This window comes from Sinocyclocheilus grahami, unplaced genomic scaffold, assembly GCF_001515645.1.
Source record: "Sinocyclocheilus grahami isolate Dianchi unplaced genomic scaffold, SAMN03320097.WGS_v1.1 scaffold771.1, whole genome shotgun sequence".
Classification (NCBI taxonomy): domain Eukaryota; kingdom Metazoa; phylum Chordata; class Actinopteri; order Cypriniformes; family Cyprinidae; genus Sinocyclocheilus; species Sinocyclocheilus grahami.
In genome coordinates, this window is record NW_015505950.1 from 150,739 (window position 1) to 171,719 (window position 20,981).

Consider the following 20,981-nt stretch of genomic DNA (forward strand, 5'->3'; position numbering starts at 1 on the left):
AATGTATGGAGCACTAGCTTTTGCCTATATATTTTTCCGTTCTTAATCAAAACGTGAAGAGAAAAAAATAATATTTTTTTAATATGGTAGTAAAAGTTGGTGTCCGCTTTTTATTGCGGATACCAATAGTGTTTGAACATGTTTGTTTATTATTATTTCTTTGTTTATATAGTACCAGTGTCTGCATTTACTTGAGTTGCCCAATAGATAGCAGCACTGCGTTAGATATTTTCAAATAAATTACTAAATTCAGTATTTACCTCATTTTAAGAATATTTTATTCAAACAAAGAGTTTAAAGCTCATCTCCAAAATAAATAATATATATTGATTTCAATCTTTGCTGAATCTCGTTATCAACACAATTAGGCCACCATAAAATAAAATAAAAAGTTTCAAAAGAAACTGCCTCATCCTCCTCATCCTCCTCATCCTCCTATTCAAGCGCGACCTCGAGTCCCTATCGTGCAGCACAACACGCGCAGGAATGGCTGCGGCACGAGACCGGGATTTAATGCAATAATTCAACATTTCCCGTCAGTTCCCATGGTCTGCGATTTGGAGGAAGTATTCCGAGATCTTTTTATGTCCCCTCCAGCACTTTTGTTTGAGTACTCGGTCTCTTTAATGTCTAAATCCATGGCTTTTGTTTGAGAAGACAACGGAGAGTAACCAGGAAAGAAACACCCAAATTGTCCGACCGTCTCTCTCTCCAGGAAAGTGATTTATTCGTCTCGTCGACTGCTGAAGGATGTCGTCTGCAAGGGTTGATTATATCGCTCCTTGGTGGACTTACTGGCTTCACGAGTTTCCTCACGTGAATCTAAGGTTTCAGCCGTTGGACCACACGTTTAAACCGCAAGACGAGAACTACCAGCAGGTCAGAGCTCCTGTTTTTGCTGTCACACAGAGGTTCACGGTTCAAACACAGTCCTGATGGGCTTTATGTACGGCACTGTCACTCTTGTTTTTTGTTTGGGACTCCAGGTCGTAACGTTAGTTCAAAAATATCGATAACATAAAAGTCGATAACATGTTTCAGAAGTCCTCAGTGAGAGTGTTTTCATTATATTTGGCGTCTAGTGACCGCTTAAAAAACATGAATACAGTGTGCATTTTCTTCATATGTTAAGACACACTCTAGTCAGTATACTTGGATTTGTAAAATTGATTTTATTTTTATTTTTTGTTCCACAGTGTGTTTTTCAGTTCGAGTCCAATGAAGTCCAACACAAATGCTACTATATATTGCACAACAGTAGCTTCAACAGAGCTTCAATAAGCTGTCGTCTGTTTTGTTTTGGCCAGATGAACATATACAATAATTTAAAGGGAAATTAAGTGATTAATATTGGAATTAATTTGATTATTTTTATATGATCACAATTGTTGTCTCTGAAAGCCGAACCATAAATACTGAGTCTTAAAGGGGTCCTATTATGCTTTTTCACTATTTCAACTTTAGTTAGTCTAATGTTGCTGCTTGAGCATAAAAAAGATCTGCGAAGTTACAAAGCTCAAAGTCCACTTCAATAGGAGATATTTTATTTAACAGAAATCACTTTTCAAAAACTACAACGAACGGCTCGTTTGGACTACAACACATATTTTCTGGGATTTGTGATGTCACAAATATCGACGAATGGGACGAGTCCTGGTTGAGCTGCACTAGAGAAGGCAACGAGTGTTATCACTGTATCGGAGACACGAAAGCAGACGAACTTAGAGCGGTTATAATCATCCGGGTTTAAATCGCGCTCAGATTGATTTGATTTTGACGCAATATTTACACTGAAGCTCGCAGGCGGCTATGGTAAGAGGCGTGACATTTCCCGAGCAGGTGCCGAGTGCTGCCAATCACAACACACACTGGCCCAGCTAACCAATCACAGCACATTTCGTATTTCAGAAGGCGGGCCTTCATTTGATACAGGAACTATTCGAGCCGTTCATGCCAGACTGGGGAGAGAGGTGTTATAATAATGTAAAATATGTGAAAAATAATGTGTTTTTCGAACAACCTAGTATGACAGCCTGTTCTAGTACACCCCCAAAACAAAATCAAGACTTTGTAAGAGAGCATAATAGGACCCCTTTAACAGAAAATGAGACTTGTGTTATTTCAGTATCACGAGGTGCTGTTGTAGTTTTTATTCATATTTTTGATTAGTTTTTTTGTTTTCTGTTTTCAAATGTAAGAATTTTCTGTGTTTTTGTCATTTGTATTAGTTTTTGTTTAATTTATTTTAATTTCAGTCTCGGTTTCAATTTTAGTACATCAAGTTAGACTGAATGATCTTAAGTATTTTAATATTTAATTTTAGTTAACCTTTTATTTTATTTCAGGTAGCAATTGTTTTAATACCCTGCTTCAAACTTCTTGCTTTAACTGTCATAAAGGGAATCATGGTGTGAACCGTTCAGATTGGCTTTGTTCTCTGTATTTCCACTTTAGTTTTCTGTGAGAGACTTCAGTTCCTTTAAATGACAGACATTTAACACTGAGGTTCATGCTTTTATGGAAAAGATTATAAGATTGTAACTTCATAACATTTTTCAGACATCCTTGATTAGAGACCCCTTATATGAATGATGAAATGAGTGTCTGATTGGTGTACACAATGTTTTTCGACCCCAAGAAGTAATGTTATTGTCCCGTATAACAGCCCCTTTCTGAAAAGTGCATGTTTGCTTTCTGGTTCAATATGATTAAAACCTCAGTATTATTTATCTGCTGGGTTTTAGAAGCTCTAATAGCTGGCACATAGCCTATTAAATAAATTGTTTCTTTGCAGTCATTGAAGGTTGAAAATCACTGTCACATTTCACAGCAGAACTGCTTCTCGTTTCGAACCAGACTGAGTTGCTAAAACACGTATTTCATGCTTGAATCTGTACTGCACCTGTCTTTGTGAGCGTGATGGGGTTTTTCCACTGACCTGTACCAACATCATGTTGATTAGAGATGGAGTGAGGGAGAATGTGAGAGAGGATGGAGGGGCAGAGTGCTCATTTCTGTAGCTGTCTGTTTCTATTGAGGCAGATCGAGTCCAGATGCTGTGGTGTGAGATCAGGCGCTCACGCTGGGTCTTCCACTGTCTCGGAATCAACACCGGGGTGTTTTCACATGGCCTGAGGGATCCTTCTTCATAACCCGTTTTCCCCCAGTTTGTGAATCTAAATCCTCTGTTCCCGCTGATGCTGCGATTTGAATCTTAATGTAGCTTTTCAGCAGAACAGGAAACTGGTGGGATCTCTTTCCTCTGTGGGGTTTTAGGTTTGGCCTGGGAGATTGTGCATATGAGCTCTGTGCAAAGCTGAGAGACTATTGTTGTGCTTTATATCTAATTGCTAACGTTTATTATGAACGCCAGGCGGATGATGTGCTCTCTATAGAGATTCAGTGTGTTTAATCGTTACAGCAATTTAGCCGACACAAAATGTTCCAAATGATTAGGAGAAAACGATCAGTTTGGATCCTTATCTTGTTCTGAATTTGTTCCATTTCATCCTTTGGATTCATATGTTTCCCACTAGTCGCAATGAGTTTATTAAATAATAGAGATTATTAATTTTGCCAAAAATATAAATAAATTATTTTAATAAATTATAATTATAATACAATTCATAATAGTTATAATTATATTATAATAATTATATTCTATTTTACTATAATATAATTAATTATAATAAAATTTATTAATTATTAAAAAAGTCTATAAATCACAAACACAACCTATAAATTTAATACAGTATAAAATTTAAACAGTATAAAATCAGTAGCAGTTATTAAATTATTTAATTGTATTTATGTTTAGCCTATTAGCATATTGTTATTATATAAATCTATTTTAGTTTTTGAAATATACTATACATTCTACACAGTGTAAAATCTGTTATTTTATTTATTTGTTTTTTTTGCTTTCATTTCTTATTTGGCACTGACCCAAGTGAAAATACTTCTGCTCTATGCTTAGATCTAGATTCCCCAATGAGTAGGCCCAGATGGAATCTGCAGATGCTTTTTGTGCTGCATCTGTGCTGATTTTGGGAGAAAATCTGTGGAATAAATTTAAACATGGTCTAATATTATAAAACACAGCTTTCTTTGCGGGATTTTGTGGACGCAGATCCCTTCTGGGCCTGTCAGTGTGGACAGCAACTAAGTAGACGTCAGATCCAGAAAGGACCAATCATCAAGTTATGCCTGATATGTTTGTGTGTTAGATCAGTCAAAGGTCATCTGTCCATATGATTCACTTATTTCCTGTGAGGATGAATTGCTAACAGCTGTTTTTTTTTCTTCCCATCCCTGACAGAGGATGCATCTGTTTGGTTCACACCATAAAGAGCTGTGTGCCTAGCAATTTATTTAAAGACAGCTGCAGATATTTACTTGCTGTTTTTGTGGCTAAAGTTATTGTGATGGACAAGTAATGTGACAACATTTTGAATAAAAGCTAAATTTTTACATTTTCTTAAGTGTTATGGATGTTTGCTAAGGTGTTCTGTGTTGTTGATAAGTGTTTGTTTTACTGACCCATGTCAAAAGAGTTCACATGTGATAGTCATTAGATCTCTAAAGAAGTCTCCTCATCGAACCGCTTGATTTGAGGTATTATTAATGTCTGTAGCATAAACTGTGCAAAATGAGTTAATTGCTTGTGTTTAATACTTAAGGGTCAAGTTCAAATCACTGCGCATAAGCAATACTAATAGTAATGGTTGCCTTAGCAAACACCACTAAAAATGATGAGAGAGAAAGGTCATTATTTTCAGATGCAGATGGCCTCACTGAATCATACTGAAATTCTCAGTCATCTGACATCTGACTCAACTGACCCTCAGGTGGAATGATGTGCTATTTAAGCCAACTTTGAAATGGTACGGAAAGAACTCTATAATGTGCCCAGTGATACCACTGGCTGCATTCCATTCAATTTGGAATTTCCATTTTCAAAAGACTTGTCATCAGACCGAAATTTTAAAACCTGACTTCAAGATATGGTTGTACGAGTTGTATTTAGTTAATGATAAAGATTTGTTCCAAACTTGTATGACTTATACTTGTATGAAGAATTATGCTTGTAGCCCATGCAATTGCAATGTACTGCATGCAAAGAATGGGAAAAATTTTGTCTTTTAGATTTAAAAAATGGATGCAGAAGCACCATTTAAGTGCTTTTTGTTCTGTTTGTGGTCTATAGTCTTCTAAAGGCATGCAATAACTTTGTGATGATCAAGCCATTGACTGATATCTTCTCCTCCAGTAAGCTGTTAGTCTGCTTCATTGAGTCAGCTGATTCATGAACAGATCACTCTGACAGGTGAACTGAATCGACCGATTCATTAAGATGCATCAAAGAGAGCAAATTTTGGTTTCTTCCTCACACAAAGTTATCGTATGGCTTCAGAAGACACTTTAATATTGTCTTATGGTACTTTTGCTTGCTTTTTGCTCAGAAAGCCTCAGTGTCAATTACTGGTATTGTACGGAGATACGAAATTCTTTACAATTCTCCTTTTGTTCTTTCACTTCCTCGTTTCTTTCTACCTTTTATATTTCAGTTCATTATTTCAGTTCAGCAACACTTGTCTTTTTATATACAGTATATTTAACTACACAGTAATGTATGTGTCATTTTGGAGAAAGGACTGTTATTCTAGAGTCTTCCTCCATGTTAAATGTATAGCTATATCTGCTTAAATTTATGACTTCAATATCAAATTGTCCCTTAGATTATAAACGGGTTATAGAGCAATGTGAGGTATGTAGAGGCCATATTTTTCATTTTTCAATATGATCAGTTATAGCCTATTCAGGGCATCACATTTGCACTTCTTCCAGCGTGTCAATTACTGGTATTGTACGGAGATACGAAATTCTTTACAATTCTCCTTTTGTTCTTTCACTTCCTCGTTTCTTTCTACCTTTTTATATTTCAGTTCATTATTTCAGTTCAGCAACACTTGTCTTTTTATATACAGTATATTTAACTACACAGTAATGTATGTGTCATTTTGGAGAAAGGACTGTTATTCTAGAGTCTTCCTCCATGTTAAATGTATAGCTATATCTGCTTAAATTTATGACTTCAATATCAAATTGTCCCTTAGATTATAAACGGGTTATAGAGCAATGTGAGGTATGTAGAGGCCATATTTTTCATTTTTCAATATGATCAGTTATAGCCTATTCAGGGCATCACATTTGCACTTCTTCCAGCAGTTCTGATGTTTGGCCAATATTTCTTGCCATGACTTTGGTGTCAAGCCTTTTTGTTTGCTGAAAGTCCTTATTTATTGCCTCCCGTAGGCTCTGTTTTATCACTTCAGACCTGAACCATGGCACTTCACTTCAATTTTAGATGTAAGATGAGAGAAAAAGCCTGGTCTTGATTTATCAGCTGTCTCTTCCAATATTTTTCTTGCCGGTCTGGTTGTGTCAGCACCCTTTTAAGTATCCTCTGCAGCTGATTCTGGGTGAGCCAGGTTTCTAGTATAAAACCCACAAAGATTTTCTCAGGAAAAAACAAAAAATCCCAAAAAAGGATCTGAAAGCTGTGTGGTAAACCACATTGACCTATTAAATCAGGCCGATCAGATATACCAGAGATCTACAGTTTGTTTATGGGTAGTTTAGGACAGAAATATTTAGTTCATGTTTGACATGGTAGTCAGTCAAGAGCTCATTGGCCTTTTGCAAGTAAGCAGTAAAGCTCATGCTTTAACATCTTGTCCATATTTTTGAATCCTTCCGTATAGTAGCAAGACAATATTACCTAGCGTAATGATGGTGGTGTGGTCAAGTTGAGAGAAAAAAACAATTGTCAGCCTGTGGTATTTGGGTCAGAAATGTTAGTAAAGTATTGGAAGTCTCAGTGAATAGTGTAATTGTACATAATGGAATGTATTGCATGTTCTCCAGGTCCACTCATAGTCAATGTACTGTTGCATCAGTCTCTTATTGAGATGCTATATGGTATTTTTATTTCCGAAACAGCTCAGAGACGGGCTGTTTCATCAGTTTTGTAATTCATCACTTATAGTTCGTTATTTTTGAAGGAGCCTTACCTTCACAAAGGGTTTAAGATGTGGGAGGTGGGGAGTTAATAAAAATAAGTTAATATAAAAGTTCATATAAAGTTGATATAAATATGAACTACAAATAGGGCTGCGCGATTAATCGAATGCGATTGTCATGCACATTTTGTTAAAAAAGCCGGTTCTGTAATCAGCAGGAAATCATCATCACGTGCTTTCAGATGGAGCAGAATTTACTACACATAGCCATAGTTCACTGACAAGTTACGCAAAAAAAATCGAAGAAATCGTTTGCGATAATGACAGCTGTTTGCATAGCTTCTCAGTGAACTATGGCTCTGTGAAGTAAATGCTGCTCCATCTGAAACATTCACCGATTCGCTCTGTGCATCGGCATAAAAAGTTATTAAAGAATCTTGTGCTCAAGAAACATTTCTTGTACTATTATTATTTCTGCATGTAACATGGAACACTGCAGAGCCCTTATCATCTTTCTTTCTTCCTATCTTTTTTGTTTCTTTATTCACCCAAAGCCCATGACCTGCTCCGCTCTGAGTTAATGATGTCCCAGCTGTGAGGTTGGGGAGGTTCACTCGAGCGCACTGTGTTGGAAAAGCCCCCCGAGGCTGCCCCTGAACCCCTTACTCCCTTTCAAAAGCAATGTAGGAAAGATGAGGACAGAATCGAGTGAGGTTGACTGGTCCGTTGAGGACCTTCCTCAAGGTTTACCTTTGCATTCCTATAAATCCTCAGTCATCCAGGCCCCTCATGGCCCTGCCTTGATCCAACACTGGAATCTTCTCAAATATGGTGGTATATTGTTTTCTTTCTTCCTATCTGTCTGTCTTTTTTGTTTCTTTATTCACCCAAAGCCCATGACCTGCTCCGCTCTGAGTTAATGATGTCCCAGCTGTGAGGTTGGGGAGGTTCACTCGAGCGCACTGTGTTGGAAAAGCCCCCCGAGGTTGCCCCTGAACCCCTTACTCCCTTTCAAAAGCAATGTAGGAAAGATGAGGACAGAATCGAGTGAGGTTGACTGGTCCGTTGAGGACCTTCCTCAAGGTTTACCTTTGCATTCCTATAAATCCTCAGTCATCCAGGCCCCTCATGGCCCTGCCTTGATCCAACACTGGAATCTTCTCAAATATGGTGGTATATTGTTCATTTAAACTATTTGCAGCTTTTCATTCTCTGAGATCTTGGAAATTACCTGGAGATTACATTAGCATATGTTTGAAGAATTTTTTTCATCGACATTTAATGGCAGTTTTAACACAATACGGTATCTTTCCCACAGGCATATTACTCAATTTCTTTATGTAAAATATGTAATTCTGTAGCTCACAGAGCGTAAAACTGATTCCTTCTGATCAGGAGGTTGATGGTGTCACTCTTCATTGAGTGTAGATCTCTCACAGCTCCCAGCAGATGGGCGTCAGTGTGCTCCACACAGCTGTTCTCCACCTGCTGTGACCATCGCATAGCTGAAGTTTGGCTCAGAACTTCCACAGAAAGCACATCCACCACTTAGCTGCACAAAATATGGCTGAATCCCAGTTTGCATACTTCTACCAAGTACAAAAGTTCATATTGCACTGGCGATGACATACTATTGAGAGGTTTCATTCATATGGTATGAAATAACATCTTGAGGAACCGTCTCAAACTTTGGACAATGTTTAATTGGGATGTTTTACTGTGACAAATCTGAAAGGCCATTCAGACTGACAGCGTTTTGCAGAGACATTCATTTTTCAGAAATGTTCAGCCACATGAGTGATGGTGACCGTTGGAGATCCAAGTTGAGCTCCTTGGAAACTTGGCAACCTCTAGTGCTGTCAGTGTGAACTGGGTCTATTCCTTTTCCTAACTAACCATGACAAGTGATGAGACATCTTGGTTTCTATTTCTGTAGAATTGGGTATCTTTGCCCACGGTGGAATCTCATTGGTCTAAAATCTGCTCCTTAGGACTGTAATGTTAAGCATCAGAAATGTTCTGATTGGCAGTGATGTTGTCATATCACTCAGCATTTTTGCTTTCAGTGTAGACAGACCATTTACATGTCACTGGGAACTTGTCAGCTTGCGCCTGGTTAGGATGACAGTTTGTTAAAAAAAAATGTTTACAGTACGGTTTCAGTAAGTTTTTAGTTTTTGGAACATCTCACAAAGGCTACATTTATATGATCAAAAATACAGTAAACAGTAATATTGTGAAGTATTATTACAATTTAAAGTAATTGATTTTTTAATGAATATATTTTAAAATTTAATTTATTCCTATGATGGTAAAGCTGAATTACTCCAGTCTTCATTGTCACATGATCCATCAGAAATAGGGTTCGGATTAGAAATGGGTGCTCAACTGACGTTTCTAATTATTGTATTATTGTCGAATTCAATGTTTAAAGCTGCATTTGTAGAAACAGTGATACTTGTGTGATACAGCATTTATTTGAAATGGAAATCTTTTGTAACATAAATGCCTTTACTGTCATGTCACTTGTGATCAATTTAATACACGCTTGCTGAATAAAAGTATTTAAAAAATCTTACTGACCCCAGACTTGTGAACATAATAATGTGTGATGTCAGTTTCAAAGTAACTCAGTTTGCATATACACACACTTGTGCTTTTTTTTTTTAGAAAAAATAAAATATGTAGGTTTACTAGCTCAGGGAGGAAATAAAATGAGAGTGAAAATTGGACTGTTGGGTCACAGAATCTTGTTTTATACTAAGTTTTAATTTAATGCTCACTTGCATGAATGCACACTTTTAAAAAATCCACTGGAAATAGTACACAGTCTGGTCTTTTTCACACACTATTCTCAACGTGCTGTTATTTGAGACACAGCAATGCTAATATTGCATGCTATAAAAGACACACAGTGGGGAATTGGGGTTCAACCAGTGTTTCCTATACTTGGCATGGTCTTTTACACTATACTGGTTTGATAAATCTCAGTGTTGTCCTAAACCTGTAGGGCTCCTCACTCTCAGACAAGCAAACAGTGTAGACTTTGAACAAGTATCATGTCGGAGCAGCTTAGTTTACATTCTTACGTATCCCTGTCTTTCTGGAATTTCTAGAAATTATAGACCGATTTCCCTAGAAACCTGGCCTGAGATCAGTCTTCTATTTCCGCCATGAGAAAATATTCTATCTTGGCTTGTTTAAAGGTCCCAAACTCCTCATGTTTTCCTCTATAGAGATCTACCCTCAGGCTGCAAACAGTACTCTGCCCTGTTTGTTCCTCGAAGCTTAAAGGCTTTGTCTGTGGTACTTCATTCACGTCCAGTTTTACAGCCCGCTTATTCATGAGGACGGTGTGATTGGTGCTTGAAAAGGGTGTTTTATCCAGGCCGGTAGCCAGCTATGCTCAGGTTGAGCTGTATGTCAATGACCCCCAGGGAAATCCGGCCTGTGAATGTAGTGGACACACTATGCAAACAAGCTGAAGAACAACACAGAGTAGTTTACGGAGTCACTGAACTGAAAGATTGTTGAAAGATATGTAAAGCGTTTATACAGGAAAACAACTTCTTGTGCCCGATGACTGTCATGGTTGATGTGCCTAAATAATTTTGAAATCAGATCCATGTATCCATTTTCAAAAATAAAACCAAGCCAAATGCATTTCAAATTTGGCCTGTATAGCATTTGATAGACGGTTTACACACAAATATGAAGTAGCAGAACAACTATTTTCTACATGATGAGAAACATAGTAATAGGAAGTGTTCTTGAGCAGCAAATCAGCATGTTCGAATGATTTCTGAAGGATCACGTGACACTGAAGACTGTAGTAATGATGCTGAAAATTCAGCTTTGCATCACAGAAATGCATTAAATTTTAAAGTATATTCAAAAGGAAAAGGGTTATTTTAAATTGTACTAATATTTCACAATATTGCAGTTTTTACTGTATTTTTGAGCAAAAACATTAATATCCACAACCACAAACATTTGTACGCTACGGTTTATAATATGAATATACATTAATTTAATCATTTTATAATTTTCAGTGCTATTAGTTTCAGGTACTATAGAGTGTTACCTTTTGTAAAATCATTATTTGTATGGGCAGCGGTATGGATACATTAAGGGTCAGCTGCTATTCAGTCTTGTGAGACTAGATGCTGAATGCGCATACAGTATATGACACTGTCATCATATTCTGAATGAATAAGCAATGTTTCAACACTAATTTCCTTAAGGCTTCAATTAAACTTTATTATGTCGAACAAGAGAGATGCTGAGCACTTCATTCCTGGAGAAAGACAGCAGTGTTTCTGACTGAGAGGCGGTGGGTGGCTGTGTGTGAGGATGTGCAGAAATTGTGTTCACATGGGCTGCGCTGTGTCCTTTGTTCTCTTTCATGGAGACTGCCATGATGCTTTTTTCAAATAATCCTCTGTTTCAACCCCTTTCATCCCTCCCTTGTGCCTCTTTTCTTTCACACCATCCTCTCCACCCTCCTTCCCAGCTCCACTTTTGTGTTTCCCCACCTCTTTACTGTCCTGCCTTCTTTCCCCACCCGTCCTTTTCTCGCCTGCCTTTTTTCTTCTTCTTCTTTTTTCTAGACGTCTCTCTATATGCTAGGATAAGATGGATGGACTGCAGAAATTGAATGATACAAGTAATGGAAAAACTAAAAAGTGGAAGAGACAGGGTGGTTGCTTTTCAACCACAGCGGAGCAGAAACAAACAATATTATGGAAGACCTGTCAGCAACATTCCCCTTATTTACATTCATAGTCTTAACAAGCACAGAAAAGCATGCCACTTTCTGAAGCGGTTCATTGTTAGACCTCGCTCATTTAGAGTCAACATGAAACAACAATCACAACCAATTTTGCCTATAGAATGTAAAAAATATTTTTTTACAGTTGTAAATAAAGCAGATGGAAGTATGTTTTACATGAAAATACTATTTCAGTCTTGCGTTCTACATTAAAAAAAATGTTTAATTCAGTGTGCTACTTGATATTTTTTTGTAATTATCTACTAAATTTACTAGTAATTTCGGAGAAAAAAATTGCTTCTACATCAGTTGTTTTTCAGTGTATAATTTCATGTATTTCTGAGTGACACAGAACGTTAAATTAGACAAAATGTGGGACGGGACTTGATTTTATCATGTGAAGTTACTGGAGAGCAGTTGAAAATTAAAAGGGTTATTCAGGTTTTTGATTTTAAAAAAACATTGACGTAACTATTATGAATTGTTCGCCGTAAGGATGATTATTGAGAAAGTAAATACACAAAGTTTTGTTTTCTAAATCATGATGTGTGTTTTTTTTTTAAAAATATATATATATATATATATATATATATTATTTATTTTTTTATATGTGGTCATGGAATATAAGGGGATTTTTAAATTGGGTCTTCCACATATAAATGAATATAGCCTAAACAAAAAGCCACCACAACTCCTGCAAAAACGTATAAGCAGGTGCAAAGGAATAATACAAGCAAATAATATGTGACCCTGGACCACAAAACCAGTCAAAATTGATTTTTGGCATAAAAGAAAAATCTATCATTTTGACCCATACAATGTATTTTTGGCTATTGCTACAAATATACCCCAGCGACTTAAGACTGGTTTTGTGGTCCAGGGTCACATATAACAAAAAAAGAAGGATTTCCAAACACTGCTGTAGCTTTTAATACAAATTTTAGTCAAATTTGCATACGGTTCTGTCATTCAACCTTCACCAGGCATTGTTTACAGTTTACGATGAATGTTGCATGACTGAAACGTTAACATTTGCAAGCTATAGCAGTAAGTGGGAGTCATCATTTTTGTTAGTTGAATGAATAAAATCTTGAAAATGAAAAGGAAAGTTTTATATAATTTACTAGGAATCAGCTCTTGAATATTAACTAGAAATTCTATTAAAAATCACAAACGGATGGAAGTGCCATGGAAATGCATTGGTGAGAAGGTGTGGGAACTCTGTTCTGTAGTCCTATAGACATTTGTAAGCATTAGCGAAGGCTAATTGAAAAACAGCTCTGTCTTGTTGTGACACGTCTATTTGTGTGTTTGAATGACAAGGGAATAGGTGGGTGGAAATGGCTTGGTGAAGAAGTGTGGGAGTGTGTAAATAATTCCTCTTTGCTTTATTTCCATAGAGGATAATGCAGGTGTTCCATTATTCATGTGTGCCTGGTATTAATGCACACCCTCTGTGTGTGTGCACATTGTATTTGTTTGACTGGTATAATTACACACTCACTTTTGCTGTGCCAGTGTGTATGTTTGTGACCGAGAGAACATTGGTAAGGCCAGATAAGGCTGCAACATGGGTGTTGTTTATGCAATTTTGGAATGTATTCTGAATGTATTCTGAAGCGATTCATTATATTCATAATAATGGCTCTGAATCTTTATTGCATGCTTTATATTCCTTCTCTGTCCGTTTCTCTCTTGCACACACAAAAGCAATATTTTTCTCTTCCCTTCCTATCCTTCTTGTTTACACTTTCTACATCATTTTGTGGGCTTCTCCATTTCTTTACCTGTATATCTTCTGTATGTGACAGGCGAGATGTGTACCGTGTTGGATATATTGGCTTGGTTATTAGCAGGACTGCTATATGTTATCAAACAAAGATAAATAAAAGTCAAGACAAGGAAGAACTCCATTTGATTTTTGTTACATAACACAATACATACATAATACAAAGTAGTAGTCGACCGATATTGTTTTTTTGACAGCCGATGCCGATATCTTGGAAAGCAAGGTGACCGATACAAAGCCGATATAATTTTATTTATTTTAATTAATATTTAAGAAATTTGAAATCATTTGAAAATGGATTAAAAAACAAATGTGTAAAATAAACATACTTATACTTTAGATGACAATGTTTTTTTCACAAATAAATATTTAATAAAAAGTCAACATTGTAACCAACAGGGCACTAAGTAATCTGGGAAGTTTGTGTGCATTGGGAATCATATTTTTATTTTTAAGCCAAGGTAACATAATTTTACAATTTTACATACAGCACACAGTGAAAATGACATGGATATGACAGTGGGCAAATGGATAAAGAGCAGCATAATTTGAAATCACGAGTTAAAATTTTGTCAATCGCACATTTCCAGTGAGGCTGAACTCCTGTCCGCATTCAATTCGCACAGACCGACCGTCACACAGAGCACAAGAGATCATGCAGGATACAAATGCACACTTCACAAGATCTCAACTAGATTCGACTAAGTTTGCAAGGTTTGTAAAATCAAATGTTCATTAATAGACATTCAAAGATTTGTTCAGATTTAAATGTGTATTTGCTGAGTGCTGGAGACAGTATTATAATGTTTAACTTTTCTATTACTAATAATATAAAAGCAATCGTTATAATACTTTTTTGTATACATTTTAATACCTTTGTTAGACAGGCTTCTTCAATCCGTATTAGACAGAACTAGGGGTGCTCCGATCATGATTTTTGAGGCCGATCACCGAAAGCAGTATCTGCCGATACCGATCTTTTTAAAGCCTTCTTTTTATAGTTTATAACTATTTATAGTGATACTCCAATCAGGATTTTTAGACATTTATTCAGGGCCTGAATTTCATTTTTGAAAATGGGGGAAATTCCCCTCTTAGGTGACTCTTGTGAGAGGGGAAGCAGCTTTCACACAGGAGTCCGCTACTGATCCGTGGCTGTTTACCACAAACACAACATTTATTCCAACATTATTATCATTCCATTATTTTTATTTCAAATCCAAACATTGTCACTTAAAATGCTTTTTTCAGCATTGCAATTCTTTTTTTACACAGTACAGTAATCCAATCTTTTACAGACGTTTAAACACAATACATATAAGCAACACATCATTCAATGCTTTTTACTTTTGCATTTAATTCTAAATTTATATATTAAGTTGCTCAAGCAAGTGGCAAAACATTTAAGTTACTTTTCTTACATAATCACAAACTTACCATTGACAGAAATAGTCAGCTCTACTGCCTTTCCTTTTGCATTGAAATATTTATTATTACAAGCAATCCTGCGGTTCATAAAGAACTTTGTTTTCCTACCTCCACGAGTGCATCTATTATTGCCTTGTTTATCTAAAAGTGCTCTTTTCCTTTAAAACTAGCCAACAAGCCATATGTGTTGACTGTGAAAGACCTTATACTTTAATTATATGCATTTATGGTGCAATTGCTACATTTTCGTTTTCATATGTACAGCAAAAAATGTGCTGTCACTTTAATTCAGCGTGTGTATCACAGCAATAATAGACTCGGAAAGTCTACTCGGAAAGTGCGGAAATGATCTCTGCACTGCTGCAGACGCACCGCTCCTGAACGCACTGCCGTGTGCAGTGTGAATGCTTTAATCCATTAACATGAGCGCGGAAAAAATATGCACCACATACCACGCACTGCAAACAGAGTAATGTGAACCTGGCATTATGTGTGTGCACTGCAAGTGTGCATGAGCGCACGGTCTACAGGAGAGCGCGCGCGCGAGCACTGAATGGTTAAACACTGTCAATAATTAAAAAGTAATGTAAAAACTTTACTTGTATAAACTTTAGTGATGATGTGACACTGCCTCGATTGTGCAAGTGTCAATTCCTGTCAACTGTGCAGCGTGCAGCTCGCTTATTGACAGACACGATGTGGTGATTTGAAGACATTTGCGTATTTTGAGAGTGAAAGAGAGAGCGCGTGCGGTGATTCACTCACGCTGTTTGTGAAATTACGTCAAATTACTTTGTAAGTTAAGTACCTCACCTTCAGCATTATAATTATAATTATCGTGCCAAACCTCTCACGGCAGCGTCATCAGCTTGAGATCGTTTTTTTGAGATCGGCCTTTTAGAGACCGCCGATCAATCATCCCAACGTGATTATCGGCCGATAATGATCGGTAGCCGATCAATCGGAGCACCCCTAGACAGAACTGTTATTTGGGCCTTTCGCACCGCTTTAGTTCCAGAACTAAATGTACAGTACTAAAGTACTGGGATGATTTTGCGCGAACTATTTCCCAGTACCATTTAAAGGGTTGCATTCGCACAAACAGCGTGTACTAAGAAGTGACATAAGCCGGTCGACAGCGACGTCATTTGTGCGCGGCGTTCAACAACAGAAACAGAACAACAACATTAACAACAGGAGGTTGGAGGATGCTGTGATCGGAGCTGTGTTTTTGTTGTGTCTCGCGGGTTTCACAATAATGGACATGGAAAGTCGACATATACGTAAGGCGATTGAAAGAACGGAAAGGAGGACTAAGAATCTCCAACGACAACTGGCAGTGCTACATTTGCTACAAGTGTCTGCACTTCAGCATCCGTCCATCTATCGCTGTTCTCCATACTTGCGAAATAAGTTGACACAATGTTTAGAGTATGTTTAATGACGACAGCGAACAAGAGGGAGGATGTGAGAACTGTGTGCTCAGGCACTGCCGTTCTTAGCGCCGTCAAAATAAAAGTCCCAACTCTAACACATCGGCCAAACAGGAAAAACTTATCGGCCGATGCCAATATTTGAAAAATGCTAAATATCGGCCAATATGTTTTAAAGTTTTGTGGCTCTTTAATGTGTCCTGACAAATCGCTGTAGTGCCTCAGTTCAAGCGGAATGGGTCGTCTCTTCATCTTTACTAGTTATAGTATGTAATAAACATGAATGATCATCAGATGGTATCTTATTTCAACCGTGAAAGGACGTCAATACACACTATTTTTCAAGTTCCACCGACATTAATCTACTCTCCTGTCTGGTTTGTCTGTCATAATTGGCGTTATATTTGGTCAGATCGCCTGTTAATCAAACTCCCAGCGAAGGATCAATTTAGCAGCCAAGATTGGGCATAGTTCTGAAATAACTGGGGCTAAAGAAGTGCCTGCAGTTAATGCCATGTGCTGCACTTTTCAGATGTCTCTTTAAATAGATTTTCTAATAATATAAGGTTTTTGTGTCATTTCGAGCGACCACTCATCATGTGGTGCGACCAATAATAGCAATAACTGTATTAAATTAAAAATAAAATATCTAATTTCTGTGGTTGAAATATGAATCACTGCTACAGTATGCTTAAGTGAATGGCATTTTTTTAAACTTTTATCAGTTGTATGCAGTAAATCATAGCAGGTGAGGGCGTTTTCATACGCGTTTGGCCAATCAATGTCTACTTGCGTCATGATTAGTACCAGTTGTGCTGGTTAGACCCTGCTCCGGAGTAGGAGCTAATTTGGTTCTCGAAAAAAAGGCAGTCCGATACTAAGATCGCACCCAGTTCCGGCGGTGCGAAAATGGCAAAAAGTGGGTAGTTCCACAATTAGTTCTGGTACTATGAAAAGGTTCCCGCGGTGCGAAAGGCCCTAATGACGACAGCGAACAAGAGTTGTTCGCTGTCAGTTTACAGAAAAAAAGTCTGCTAACTACATTTAAGAAGGCAACTCCGAAATTATGCATACAGCTTTAAAACTAGCCAACAAGCCATATGTGTTGACTGTGAAAGACCTTATACTTTAATTATATGCATTTATGGTGCAATTGCTACATTTTCGTTTTCATATGTACAGCAAAAAATGTGCTGTCACTTTAATTCAGCGTGTGTATCACAGCAATAATAGACTCGGAAAGTCTACTCGGAAAGTGCGGAAATGATCTCTGCACTGCTGCAGACGCACCGCTCCTGAACGCACTGCCGTGTGCAGTGTGAATGCTTTAATCCATTAACATGAGCGCGGAAAAAATATGCACCACATACCACGCACTGCAAACAGAGTAATGTGAACCTGGCATTATGTGTGTGCACTGCAAGTGTGCATGAGCGCACGGTCTACAGGAGAGCGCGCGCGCGAGCACTGAATGGTTAAACACTGTCAATAATTAAAAAGTAATGTAAAAACTTTACTTGTATAAACTTTAGTGATGATGTGACACTGCCTCGATTGTGCAAGTGTCAATTCCTGTCAACTGTGCAGCGTGCAGCTCGCTTATTGACAGACACGATGTGGTGATTTGAAGACATTTGCGTATTTTGAGAGTGAAAGAGAGAGCGCGTGCGGTGATTCACTCACGCTGTTTGTGAAATTACGTCAAATTACTTTGTAAGTTAAGTACCTCACCTTCAGCATTATAATTATAATTATCGTGCCAAACCTCTCACGGCAGCGTCATCAGCTTGAGATCGTTTTTTTGAGATCGGCCTTTTAGAGACCGCCGATCAATCATCCCAACGTGATTATCGGCCGATAATGATCGGTAGCCGATCAATCGGAGCACCCCTAGACAGAACTGTTATTTGGGCCTTTCGCACCGCTTTAGTTCCAGAACTAAATGTACAGTACTAAAGTACTGGGATGATTTTGCGCGAACTATTTCCCAGTACCATTTAAAGGGTTGCATTCGCACAAACAGCGTGTACTAAGAAGTGACATAAGCCGGTCGACAGCGACGTCATTTGTGCGCGGCGTTCAACAACAGAAACAGAACAACAACATTAACAACAGGAGGTTGGAGGATGCTGTGATCGGAGCTGTGTTTTTGTTGTGTCTCGCGGGTTTCACAATAATGGACATGGAAAGTCGACATATACGTAAGGCGATTGAAAGAACGGAAAGGAGGACTAAGAATCTCCAACGACAACTGGCAGTGCTACATTTGCTACAAGTGTCTGCACTTCAGCATCCGTCCATCTATCGCTGTTCTCCATACTTGCGAAATAAGTTGACACAATGTTTAGAGTATGTTTAATGACGACAGCGAACAAGAGGGAGGATGTGAGAACTGTGTGCTCAGGCACTGCCGTTCTTAGCGCCGTCAAAATAAAAGTCCCAACTCTAACACATCGGCCAAACAGGAAAAACTTATCGGCCGATGCCAATATTTGAAAAATGCTAAATATCGGCCAATATGTTTTAAAGTTTTGTGGCTCTTTAATGTGTCCTGACAAATCGCTGTAGTGCCTCAGTTCAAGCGGAATGGGTCGTCTCTTCATCTTTACTAGTTATAGTATGTAATAAACATGAATGATCATCAGATGGTATCTTATTTCAACCGTGAAAGGACGTCAATACACACTATTTTTCAAGTTCCACCGACATTAATCTACTCTCCTGTCTGGTTTGTCTGTCATAATTGGCGTTATATTTGGTCAGATCGCCTGTTAATCAAACTCCCAGCGAAGGATCAATTTAGCAGCCAAGATTGGGCATAGTTCTGAAATAACTGGGGCTAAAGAAGTGCCTGCAGTTAATGCCATGTGCTGCACTTTTCAGATGTCTCTTTAAATAGATTTTCTAATAATATAAGGTTTTTGTGTCATTTCGAGCGACCACTCATCATGTGGTGCGACCAATAATAGCAATAACTGTATTAAATTAAAAATAAAATATCTAATTTCTGTGGTTGAAATATGAATCACTGCTACAGTATGCTTAAGTGAATGGCATTTTTTTAAACTTTTATCAGTTGTATGCAGTAAATCATAGCAGGTGAGGGCGTTTTCATACGCGTTTGGCCAATCAATGTCTACTTGCGTCATGATTAGTACCAGTTGTGCTGGTTAGACCCTGCTCCGGAGTAGGAGCTAATTTGGTTCTCGAAAAAAAGGCAGTCCGATACTAAGATCGCACCCAGTTCCGGCGGTGCGAAAATGGCAAAAAGTGGGTAGTTCCACAATTAGTTCTGGTACTATGAAAAGGTTCCCGCGGTGCGAAAGGCCCTAATGACGACAGCGAACAAGAGTTGTTCGCTGTCAGTTTACAGAAAAAAAGTCTGCTAACTACATTTAAGAAGGCAACTCTGAAATTATGAATACAGAAATTAATAAATTTTTATATAAATCATGGTCGCACCACATGACATTTAAGGCTACAGCCAATTCATGATAAAAAAACACTAAAATTACTTGAAATCATATTAAAATTTTTAATTGTGTACACAACATTCTTAATGTTTGAACAATTACACTATATATTATAAATTTTTTGTATTTTAAAATTGGCCTGTCGAAAATCCTTATGTCAATGACCCATATATACTGTGTGTATATATATATATATATATATATATATATATATATATATATATATATATATATATACACACAGTATATATGGCAGAAATACATATCCAAAATACCTATATTGTAGTGTGTGCAATTCTGTTGCTGCTATGATATAGGATTTATCTTACACCACCCGTCACTAATCTCAATGCTTTTCACTGTCAGATAGAACAAGTTTCTCGTAGTTCACGAAGATCATGGGATTTAGTCAAGGTAATTCCAGCCATGTAGTCACATGCAGCTTCATTAAAATAGTCTATGATAATTCCTCTTTTCACTTTGTCCCAGGACTTAACTACAAGGGCAGCAAGTAGCTAGAGGTTGCCATGGTGATGTTTATTTACTGTATTTGTGTGTGTGTTTTTTTTTTCCTGTCTCTGGCCAAAAGCATTAAATATAATGCCAGTCTTCCTCCCCTTGTTTCCACACCAACTGCTCCCCTTGGTGATTAGCACCCACACACACGCACACACATATATGCCTCCCTCAACCACACAACCTCTCACATCGCCACTCTTCAGTTGGAAAACACACACTCGTTCCCTAATATGTCCCCCTCCCCTCCCATAAGACCCCCCTGTGGCAGTCTGCATACCTCCTCCCCCCATTTCCTCATCACAGTACCTTCATCAACCCATATTTGCCCTTCACAAATGCCTGATGGGGGAATTCTCCATCCTCAAAGGTGGAGGAGGGGCTTAGACACCGACTCATCTTTTTCAGACAGTGTGACTGAAATGAGACACTGTAGGTGTGCTATACACATTACACATCACATACACTATCATAGGACAGAACAAGAAAAGCTAGAAATAATCTTCCATTGCACAAAATTATTATAATACAAAAAGCTCCAATACAGAG

At 37.7% G+C, this 20,981-nt stretch overlaps 1 protein-coding gene across 1 annotated transcript in view; it reads left to right on the forward strand.

The window, feature by feature from the left end:
* The first annotated feature begins 360 nt into the window (after window positions 1-360).
* LOC107561405 (protein tweety homolog 2-like) overlaps window positions 361-20,981 on the forward strand; it is a 62,411-nt gene continuing 41,790 nt past the window's right edge. Inside the window, exon 1 of the mRNA XM_016245848.1 lies at window positions 361-879. Within this exon, the coding sequence (XP_016101334.1) occupies window positions 751-879 (129 nt within the window). The 5' untranslated portion in view covers window positions 361-750. The remainder of the gene's footprint in view (window positions 880-20,981) is intronic.